The 11738-nt window shown below is 41.2% G+C and overlaps 1 protein-coding gene across 1 annotated transcript in view; it reads right to left on the bottom strand.

Moving 5' to 3' along the window:
- Positions 1-2900, bottom strand: part of bcl11ba (BAF chromatin remodeling complex subunit BCL11B a) — a 49679-nt gene extending 46779 nt beyond the window's left edge. The window contains exon 1 of the mRNA XM_035674738.1: positions 2098-2900. Within this exon, the coding sequence (XP_035530631.1) occupies positions 2098-2152 (55 nt within the window). The 5' untranslated portion in view covers positions 2153-2900. The remainder of the gene's footprint in view (positions 1-2097) is intronic.
- Positions 2901-11738: the final 8838 nt, after the last annotated feature.

Raw genomic sequence — 11738 nt, 5'->3', positions numbered from 1 at the left:
AGGCAGGCAGGCAGACAGACAGACAGACAGACAGATAGACAGACAGACAGACAGACAGACAGACCTTTTTGGACACAACTACCAAACTGCATTTTACAACTCATACACACTCATGCACACACAGTGAGCTTGAAGCAGCTTTGTTACGGTGCAAACAGGAAGCTCATTTATTAGCCTGGATCTCCGTTCGTCGTATTTCCACATCTTGTGACTGCCTGTCTACCTGTATATCTGTTAGAATATGTAGTGGGCTGTTTGCTGCACAAGCCACAGCGAAGCATGCAGTGAGTACAATGTGACCCATTTCTACAGGTAACCAAGTAGGCCTTACACACTGTAGGTCTGCATACACACAAGTTTTAGTTGCATTAAGAAATAAAATCTCTACTTGTCAGGAGTTTATCTGACATCCAAGCAACACGCAGTGTCTTTAGGTCTGTCTATAGCCATGTGGGTTGGCAGTGCAACACCATAAAGCCAGGCCTCACAGCAGACGAGGAACTTATATACAGTACAGCAGCGTGGCTTAAAACCTGGATACAGGCATGCTGGGAGCACTGTAAATATGGGTGTTATATTATACACACCAAAGCCACTGAAGTGCACACTGATACACTGTAGGCCCGCTGTAAGTGATCTGATCTGGCAGCCTTCACACAAGACAACTCTCAGCAGAATAACCACAAGAAGCCAAAGAGAAAGAGAGTAAATTCTGCACCATCTCCACACTGAGCAGTAAAACTTGCCTCTTTAACATTTACACTCATTAGATGCCCAAACCAAAAACTGTTGCTCCTACAGATATTTCGTGCTTTCCTAAATTCCTGTTGCTGTCAGGCTGCACTGGAGCCACATCAGCTGAGTCACTGATCTGAGGCCAGAAAAATAACCTCACAAAAAGTGTCAGCGCCAAAAGGTCAAGTGTTTGCGTTAAGTAAAGATAAAGAAAAAAAAGGGAGCAAAGCGATTTTCTTTTAATCATTTGCGTCACTTAGGTTTGATATTATCTGATAAAAAGTTAATTTACGCTTTCCAGAATAAGAAATGTATTTTTCTTTTCCACTAATAAAGGCATTTAAGATCGTATTAATCCTCCACAATAATAGAACTACTTCATTTTAACGCATTTTGCCTTTAAATGCCGTCACTTATTGCAGCCTGCTCTGCATTAGTGCCGTGAGGGAAACCCTGGAATTTTTAGCTGTCAATGCGTGCAGGATAGCCTATTAAATAATCAAAATCCAGCATTAATATTACAACCGGGGGAAGTTTAAGCTTTGAATCCTTGCAGCAGAAAAACAGCATGAACGGGACTAACTAATTAAAGTGAATACAGAGAGGCTGGCATGAGGCAGTAACGTGTCTATTAAAGATTCAATAACCTGCAGAAAAATAAAGTCTACGTGTTTAACCTGAGGCACTCGGTACAGCTTCTTTAAAGCGCGAGTAGAAGACAATCATTGGATTTCTTTTATTTCCTTTACGGCAGCTGGTAAATTAATCTGTCCTTTTTCTTGAAGTGACAGATTAAAATAATTTGTTAGAATTAAATACTCGAATTAATAAGTGACTTATTTTCGTGTATGTTCTAATAATATGAATATAACAAAGCTGCTGTTTAATGTTCACCGGGAAGGGACAATATCTGCCTATAAAAGTGATTTAAATGGATGGAATTGCAATTGTGCTTTTATTTTCAATTGGAAATTAAGTGTTTTAATTTACTTACCAATGGCAGTGTCGGTTGTAATTGAATTATGATCAAAAAGCGGAATAACAAAGAAGTCATGTCTCAATAAAGTACCAGGGCGCATCTCCGATTTCTCCGTAAGTCAAACACACACGCAGCCAGAGACTTTTCTCTCCCTGTGCTCTAATATTAACTGCCTATTTATAGAGCATAATAATCAGATAAGTGAATTTTGGCCTTTATATAATTTTGTCAGAAAAGCAGAAGAGGAAAATGGCCTTCAGGAGGCACTTCAAACTTTCTGCTCTAAGTCTGAAAATCCCTCAACTTCTCAGAATGACAACGGCGAGAAAAAAGAGGAGCTAATCCTAAACTGTGATGATGTGGATTTTTGTATGTATACTTACGTGTTATTTCTCTCTGGGACAGGTGCTGCGGGTTTCCCTGCTTGCGTCGGGACATCGCCCTGGCATTTACACTGGCATCGCCCGGAGAGCGGCGCTGGAAGGGTCGGCTCTCCTCCTCCTGCTGCTTCTGTATACTGACTGGCCCCAAAACCTGCCGCTCGCTGACCACCCCAAACTGACTGCTCTGCTCTGGTCCTTAATGTGGCCGTCGAACTGACCCCTATGCGTCGGATCTCCCTCCAACTGGCAGCGGCTCCTGAGCTCTGCGGTGACCGGCCGTTGCGCAGCGCTGGGCGGCCGAGCGCTCAGTCGGAGTTCGTTGCCAAAGTGGTTGCGCGCCTCTTCAGTTGCGGTAGTGGTGAGGGAGAGGGATAGTCCGGCTCTGTCTTCCGCCGCTTTCACACCATCTGTCAGAGGAGTGCGGAGAAATTAACGGAGTGGAGCGGACGGGACGGGCGGCAAAACGCGGGAGGTCGGCGGTCACCTCCTGATGGTCAGTGACTACTTGTGTCCACTCTCCGGCCACCCTGGACACCGCGCGTCCCTGTCCGGAGAAAGCAGGTGACTTAACGCCAATTAGCGTCTGAAAGTGTGCAAAATAGGAATCCAATTTTCTTCTCGGCACTCTGGAGCTGTCGCCAAGTGGTGGGCACTTCTTGTGCTGCACTGGCAGTGCCAGCCAGGCGGGCGGGTTAGACTTTAACTCTTTGAGTAAAAGCCCAGTGCTGGTTTGAGGACAGACTACCACCCTCTTTTCTCTTTGTGCTAGCTGCAGAGTCCCGCATCCCCGGGCTGTGTGCGGCTCTGTGCGGCTCTGTGCGGCTCTCTGGCTTCTACAATGGGAGAAAACTCAAGTTCAAGTGCGGACGTGACGTTCAGTCTGCGGTGAGAAGGGAGAGTGGAGACTGAAGAGCACTGGGGGCGACTAGTGGTGGCTTTCACACACACTGACACACACACACACTCCACTCACACCCTCGCACACACTCGGGCGTGCGGCGCGCACGGCAGCCGTGGTCAGAGTCACTCAAATCAGCTCCGCCGGTATCCCATCACCAGAACGGTATTTATTTCTGTTCAATTGTGACCTGAGGTGCTTCAGTACTTCGCGCAGAGCACGCTGGACACTTTGCACGAGCATGAATTCACATTTTAAATGCGTGCAGGCTTGTAGTGTGTGATCATGTGGCGCTCCATACACACTTTTCCCGTTTTCTGAAGAGCGTGCATAAATGTATCTGATTATCAAATATTATTTAAGTCAATATTTGTTAACTTTTGAACGTTTTAAAACCTTTTTTACGAGTGCGTGTGCAGGCACTGTCATAACAATGAAGGCCAGTCATAAAATACATTACATTCCTAATAATGAATTCAAACAACTCCTTTTAGTCATTTAAATGTGCAAAAACATAAATATTTAATTATTTTATGATACTGATTCACCAACTGAGCCATATTATAGCCGTATTTTTAAGATTCTCACTGATGCGTAGTCGTGGCCTAGACGTGCGCACAAATGTATGCACACATTTCACTCATATTCACACACATTCAGATAATTTAATAATATCCTGTTGTGAAGATACACATCATTCTATGAACAGTTTTATCATAATAATCACTAAGTGATGTGAATGTCAGAGATCAAAATTAAGAATCAATTTAGGTGTTACAAAGGAAAGGAGGAAAGGATGGTGCTGATGGAGAAAACATCTCCATCAGAACCATCATATAGGTGATGCAGTGGTTGGCATGGTGTCAACATGGTGTGTGTATCGTATACGTGTGTGTTGCTTTGCCGACTGATGATGGTTTTGTGGCAGAAAGCAGCATCTCTACATGCCGGATGCTGACTGCCTCCCCAGCAGCCTCCACTGCTTAAAAGAGAGGCAGGTACAGTGGGGAGCGTCTGATTTTCGTCCTCACACGTCCCTGTGGGAGAAGAGAAGGGGGCTCGAAAGTACATTTTGGTGACTTGGAGAAACATGTAGGGTGTGTGTGTGTGTGATGTGTGTGTGTGTGTGTGAGCGTCTGCGTTGCAGTGGCTGAGCAGTGGCACCTATGATGAAACCCCACCTAACTACATTTAGATTAGAGCAACATCAGTGTTTTTAAAGCAGAGGTTTGAACCAGTGGCCAGTCAGCCTTGACTACACACTACAGCTGCCAACACCTTCATCCCTACAGCGCTGATGAGCTGGATTAGCTGCTATCACATTCCAAAAACACTCTTTTCTTATTTTTTTATTCTTCATCTGCATGTCTGCGCCTCAACTTCGTCGCTCAATTCCATCTCTATCCTCAACCCTGTGGTTCGCAGAAGAAAGGAGGTAGGGGTGTGCAGGCCTCAGGGTTCTTTTTATCCCTCCCTACCTCGCATCTAGACAAGCCTCTAGTTTGTTCCTGGGCCAGGTGTTGTCAGAGCGGGAGATCATCCAGCGAGAACGCCTTTTACCATCTCTCATCCGCCCGGCTTTGTGTTTGGACTTCTCGCTACTTTTCCTGCATCGCCTCGAGGACTGCCGCTTCTCTCCTCCGTACTTCTTCTTTCTTTCTTTCTCTATATCTTCACGGGGGCTCATCTCGGCTGCTCGGGCTGTCTCCCAATAAGCCAAAGCCGTTCCTTATTTCAGCAGTATACTGTAGGAGGACATAAATAGATTTCCCATGCTCATTTACAAGAAAAAGGAGAGGATGGCAGGTTCGTCCAAATGTCTTTGTCGCATGCATAACAGAACACCCACTTTCATTTGGGAGGGATACATGCAGCACTTTGTCACAATAACAGCCGACAGAGAGCATTATGTTGAAATGTAAATCATTGTCATTTTTAAGGCGCGACTCAGTGCCAGTGTTTTTTTTTGTTTGTTTGTTTATTTGTTTGTTTGTTTGATGTTTTTTTGTGAAGATACAGGATTAAAGCTGCTTTGAATGGCTCATTGGACGGACAGAGGGAAAGAAGGAGGAACTGTCTTCATTGTCACTCATATTCCATCCACACACACTCAAACATCAGGGCTGCCTCGAAACACACATTTTCAGGTTCACACTATTAGTTTGAGCCCGGCTAATGTTACAACAAGTTGTAAATCATTTCATTAAGATGCAATGTTGCCTTTTTGGAGCATTTCTATATCATCACAGGCTCCCTCACTATTGTGGAATCATGGGTGCACTCTGTGCAAAGTGACACTCCAGGCCAACATCACTACCAGGATGCTCTATGTCCTTGCAACGTGATTGGCTCATTAGTCAGAAGGGCGACATGTGCATCATTCCCACTTTCTTATTGAACATTCTTTAAGGGATTTCTCACTTAAAGGCCATCAGTGTGAGTTATGGTGGATGGCTCCCGGCATCCTGCTTTTGCCCTTCCTTCATTTGCATATATATATGCGGCTGTTTGTTTTTATGTTAATGCTAAATAAGCCTTTTTTTTCCGTCCCCCCTCCTATTGCCTGTTGCCTCGGCTGGGCAGTTAAGTTTTAATTAGAGTTACATGGAGGTGTCCTTTAGAGTTCTCAACAACTGTTCACCACTAAACTGCTAATATTGATGTTTATGTGTTCAGATGCATGCTGGGAGATAAAGCACGATATGGAGAAAAACAAATCCGCACAGTGAGTTCGCAACTTTAAAGAGATGCTCTGATTTTTAAGCATATCAACATTTTTTCAGACCAGGCCCTGTTGTCAGCCAATCTGAATCTAATATTCTGGGGATTAGATGCAACTTTTAATATAGCTACTTTTATTGGCAAAATTAGGAATATCCCACATGGTGACCATGAAATGCAGCTGATATATCGGGATAGGGAAGTAAGAGGAACTTTAGTTCTTTAAGGCCTTGTCTGTTCATTGTTGATCTTGAAAACAGCATTTATTCACTGATGAAGATGATATGTTATGGTGATATATGACTCTCAAAACAAAGAAACAAAATGTCTCTCCGAGTCAAAGTATATTTAAAACAGAATTACATCCAACATATCTTTGAATTTGAACATTCAATTTAAACCCTGCAATATTTACTTGTTAAGATAAATGAAAGAAAGTGACACATTGTTCCAAGCTTTACCAGATCCCTTACATTACCCAACACTCCTGTTTATCAATGAGCAGCTGACACGTCCTCTTTAACAGCAACCATCAAGTCTTAATGTCAGCATCATCCATTAAAGAGGTGATTGTCTTTTTTTTATCCCGTCATCAGTAATGAAAAACAGATTAGAAAGGCAGGTGTTGATGTGATGAGCTCCATGCTCACTCCCAGCTGAAAATAATGACCCTCTGTACTCAGACCCGCAATGCAACACCACCCTCTATTGGTTAGACACTGTCACATGCAAATAACAAGCCCCTCAGTGTCAGTGGGTATGTGTTCCAGTGTGTGTGCACCTCTTTGCATTACTCTATGAGTATGCAGGGAAATGTCTGTACCTCCAGTGGATTAGCAGACTTTTCTATTCTGGGTGTCCGAGCCTGTTGGAAAGTGTGTGCTACAGATGATTGATCACTCCCAGCATCTGCTCTGCTGTGGGTTCTCTACAGTAGGCTGATTTCCACACTTGACATACCTGGAATAAGCTTCTCTTTGGGTGTTGTAATGGTTTATTAAAAATAGTATTCAGTGAGGCTCATTATTACAGGTTCTGAATGAAGTGTTAAGTGAATAAAACGCTGCTGTGATAGTCTCTGCATGGGTTGAAGAGCGAGTGTTTGAGGGCTAGCGGAGGAGCGCAGCAGCCCTTAAGCACAATTACGGATATCAAAGATGAAATTATTCCTTTTAAAGGGAAAATGGTAATCATAGATTTATTTAGAGCAAGTTAGCAGCAGCACTGAGCTCTCATTACCAACACACACTCTCACACAAAAACATGTGCACTCTCACTTCAAGACCTTTTACTCTCTCACACTTTCTTTCTTCCCTTCTTCCACTAATTTCAAAGAGACTTATTTTCAGAATAATTAATTCCACCACAATTATAGCAGTAGTTAATGTATATGTTGGTCATTATTCACAGTCATATAATGAGGCAGAGAGAGGAAACAAGAAAAAAGGATGTGTTCTCAACTCAAAGTGTAGAGTCCTAATTGGCTTTGCCTTCCATTAGAGACTATAAAGCAGACCAGCCCTCATGTTAGTTTTTGTATACGGACTAAAACCTGGGGCCACATTCACAAAAATGTTTGTTCTGAGATGTGCATTGTTAGGCTCAAGGCCAGTAAAATAGTTCAATAGTTTGTTTTAAAGGAAGAAAATCACATTGTAGCCTTTTCCATTTTTCCTAGTCAGTAGTCAGTAAACTAATCTAAGTATCACAATGTTAAAGTAATGTAACTTGATTAATTTCCATTATATTTGGATTACCTCAACACCAAGTATGCAAATAAAGACAGAAGAAAAGAAATCTTAATAAGATGATGTGTATTCTATAAGACAACAGAACAATGAAAGAAAAAGAAAATGGAAACTAATATCTTTAGCACCAACAATGTGTCTAAGAGTTGTTCGAAAATGACAAATTTCTGTTCACATGGGTGCTGGAGTAAACCATTAGTTCATAAAAATGTTTAAACAGGAAAGTAGGACAGCAGAAAAAATTAAAAGTTATAAAATGTGTGTAAAACGGAGAGATATTATCCTGGACATTCAAATGAATGCAATGAATGGCATGCATTTAGCATTTAGTATGATGTCATTATATAGACTGACTTTCTTTCAGAGTCAGACTGAATATTTTAATATTGATATTTATCTTTTACATTTTATTGTTACATAATATTGCTACTTTTATTAAGTGTGTGAATAAAACTATCTGATTGTCCCTACAGTTAATTTACTCGGCACAGCCAGCTGCACTAATCAATATAACAAACCAGATTTTTTTCTAAGGAGTTGGTGAAGCTCAAAACAGACCTAAAGAAGAGGGAATATTGGACTTACATTCACATTCTTGAGTATTCATTCTCACATACACATCAGGTGGACAAGTGAATGCTAATGTTGCTCTGTGTCTGCTTGATGTGTAAATTGTTAACACGTTCCCAAAGTGACCAAACAATTAATGAATGCATCTAATTTCAGAAGTCAAAGCTTAAAAAAGCCACCACAAGCAACTGTCCATTTTTCCAAGATTATTTTTTTTTCATTAGCCTTTAACTCAAAAAACGGAAGTAGATGTTCAAACAGAAACAGGATGTAGTTGTTGTATTTAACACATTTTATGTGCTAATAGATTAACTTCAGAGTTACATTACTTGATTGTTCACTTTGGCATTTCCCAAAACGTTGTTACTGTATGAATTCTCACCACTTCATTGTTAAATCGACAGTGGAGTTGTTGAGGTCATCATAGTTAAGTTCAGCATGAACAGCCATGATAGTAGATAGGATTTTAGAAATACTGAGGGTGTGAGCCTAGTTGAGGGGGTGTACTGTAGCTTACTGTTATATAATTACATATAATCAAATAATACACCCACCAAAAATGATGTGTGCAATACAAGTAAAGAAATAGGTGCTGGAAAATGCTTGATTTGGAAAATTACAAATGTTATGTGTGTCACATAATTAAAGTTATTTGCTTGCTTGCATTCTTGTCACTTGCACATGCAGTTATTTGGCTAATGTTTAAAGAAATATCAAAATATTGAAAATTATTAAATTATTATTATTATAATTATTATTAATTATTAAGAAAAAAAATACTGAACATGACTTCTGAGGCTTCAATGGTAGCTGCCTGTTGACAGCAGAAATCTCAACTTTGAACTGGAAGCCCACAGACATATGGAAGTTGACCCCAACACTCACATAAACAAAGACTGAGGGCAGCACTGTGTCCCCTGCAGGCAAAATGTCAACCAGTGACCCCTGAGCCTGGAGATGGCCACCACTGGCCACCAGCCTCTGAGCCAAACACGAAAAGAAATGGCAGCCAAGTGTGACTAAATCAGGTTTGCCTGGCAGTCGGACGGCAGGCCTACTTCCACCAGAGTCCCTGGAGGAACTGGGAGAGCAAGCAAATAAACGATTGAGGGAGTGAACACAGGGAACACAAACACACACGCAAACACTGGCATCTGATAGAGGACCCTGTCGCTGCCAAAGCTCTATATTCACCACACTTAGCTCTGTCCTCAGACACTTATCCTAAACCCAGCAGTGGTGAGTCAGTCCATGCTTGTAAAGGAGCTCTCATGTCCTTTCTTTTCCAGTGCTGACGTGACTTTTGGCTATCTCACCCCACACAAAAACAACATCCAAGGCCAAATCTACGGTGGCCGAGAGGTATGAGCGAGTTCCAAAACCCACAACACAAATCCAAAAGCCACAACACAAATCCAAAAGCCACAACACAAATCCAAAAGCCACAACACAAATCCAAAAGTCACAACACAAATGCAAAAGTCACAACACAAATACAAGTCACAACACAACAGAAATGAGTGACAACAGAGAAACGGCACGGCCTGTTACTAGCAGCAGACTTATTTGTCTACTAATGTGTGGAAGAGGAAAGTTGTTGCCCGTTTGAGAAGTATTAAGTGGAATGTTGTTCGCTAGCAAGCTATGATTACTATTGCTATATAATTGTGACAAATTATGTTATTCAGTGTCAGTTTTCAGTTACCATGGTACCCTGAACAAATGGATTTAGCAATCATGTATTTGTGATTTGATTTACATTTTAGGCATTTAGGCTCAACATCATCCAGTGGCTTTATTTCAGCTTCTTCACAGAGACGGTGTTATAAGAAGAAAAAAAATTCCACTCGTAAAAATGACATGCAGAGGTTTTATTGTGAGCTCATGGTGACTTGATGCTGTGTAATATCTGAATGTGAGGGGGAAGGCGCTGCTCAAAGAAATGACTGACGAAGCATAAAAGTAAAGTACGATATATATCATATCTAACCAGATTTGGATTTTGACACACAATAAACCTCCACTAATGAATGTGCTTTGATAGCAAGCTGAATGCAACATGTAATGTTAATGAATGATGAGCAGTTCTCTAGCAAACAACGTTTCACTTAATACTTCTCAAACAACTTTCCTATTCCACACATCAGTAGTCAATAGGTCCACTGCTAATAACAGTCTTGTCCATTGTGTTGTGACTTTTATATTAATGTTGTGACTTTTACATTTGTGTTGTGACTTTTGAACTGAATAGGTAAACTTGTAGAAGCTTTCTCTTTTGAGTCAGTAGATCATGGAATAACAAAAGATGCAGACTCTCACAGAGGTGACAGGGTTTCAGGAGAAACCTGAAATGAAATACCCAGACGAGGAAACAGCACAGTTTACCCTTGTACCTGCACTGCAGGGTTTTGGGGTTCAATTTAGGAAAACATAAAATAACATAATGACATAATTTTGTCAGTAGGTGAGCAAAGTAGCAGGTCAAGGTGAGACACACAGCTGAAATGATCAATACTGAGGAGGAGGAGTTGTGCCATGAGTGCGTGCACACACACAGCCAATGCTCACTGGTGTTCAGTTGTAATCAGGATGAACCATGGCTGACTCCTGTGTCAGGCGGCAAGAGTAGGAGCCCAAGCCAATCCATCACTGTGACGTATGAGAGAGGGAGGGACGAAGGGAGGGAGAGATGGAGTCTATACTGACACACACAGAGAGACAGACTGAGTTTTTTCAAATAAAAATGATTCTACATTTACAATAGTTTGCAACAAATACAATTCCAGACTACACTACCAAAGCATACATAAATAAATAAAATTCTGCGAAAGTTATTTCCTTTAAACAAAAAAGTATGCTTTCATACTTCCACAAATTTTAAATAGCATCCAAATCCTCCATTTTAACACAATATTTCTATTCTAACAATACTTGTGCTCTAACTAGACTCTTAAAAACAAATAAACAATCAAACCTATGCCCTCTATCTACTATCATTTCCTATGTAAAGCCATAGTAGTGTTGTGTTAAACAGAGGAACCCACAAGCAGAACACAGACTCGGTTGGTTAGGATTTCCAAAGACAGGCTTTATTGAGAACCAGTTGATGAAACGGTGACGTGAAGCTCCTGCTGGCAGTGGTGAGAAGATTATAGCTGAGATCCAGGCAGAGTGGAACTGACGGTGGAGGCAGCGTGGCTGATAGGAAGGAGTGGGCAGGTGGCTGACGTGAAGGTTATGATCCTGAGGCATGAGAAAACAAGGTTACGTTTCTCAGCACGAACAGGAAAAAAACGCATCTTAAAGTTCTCTTACTGGCCAAGAAAGTTACTACCAGGCATGTAGATACAACAATCTGGCGGAGAGTGGATGGAGAACCAGGGTTTAATATAGCTTGGCAAGGACTGATAATTTGATGGCTGGCAGGTTTTGAGCAAGTCAGACAGTGAGCACCGGTTAATCAGGGAAGAGTGGGAGGAGTCCACACACACACACGATGATGATAATGTAAAAATGTTATTCTTTATGAATTGTTTTTTTAACGCTCTTGCAATGTTGGTCATGAAATTCATATCAATTAATTATATTAAATTGAAGTGAACTGAGATTTCACATATTGTATAATATCATGTAATGAATTCACATACAGGCACATATCATTGGTGTGAAAATATTTATTTTTATAGTATAATAATATATTTTTT

Source organism: Morone saxatilis, unplaced genomic scaffold (assembly GCF_004916995.1).
Source record: "Morone saxatilis isolate NCDOM2014 unplaced genomic scaffold, NCSU_SB_2.0 Contig3, whole genome shotgun sequence".
Lineage (NCBI taxonomy): Eukaryota > Metazoa > Chordata > Actinopteri > Moronidae > Morone > Morone saxatilis.
The sequence above is the reverse complement of the archived record's forward strand: the minus strand, read 5'-3'. Positions and strand labels throughout refer to the sequence as shown.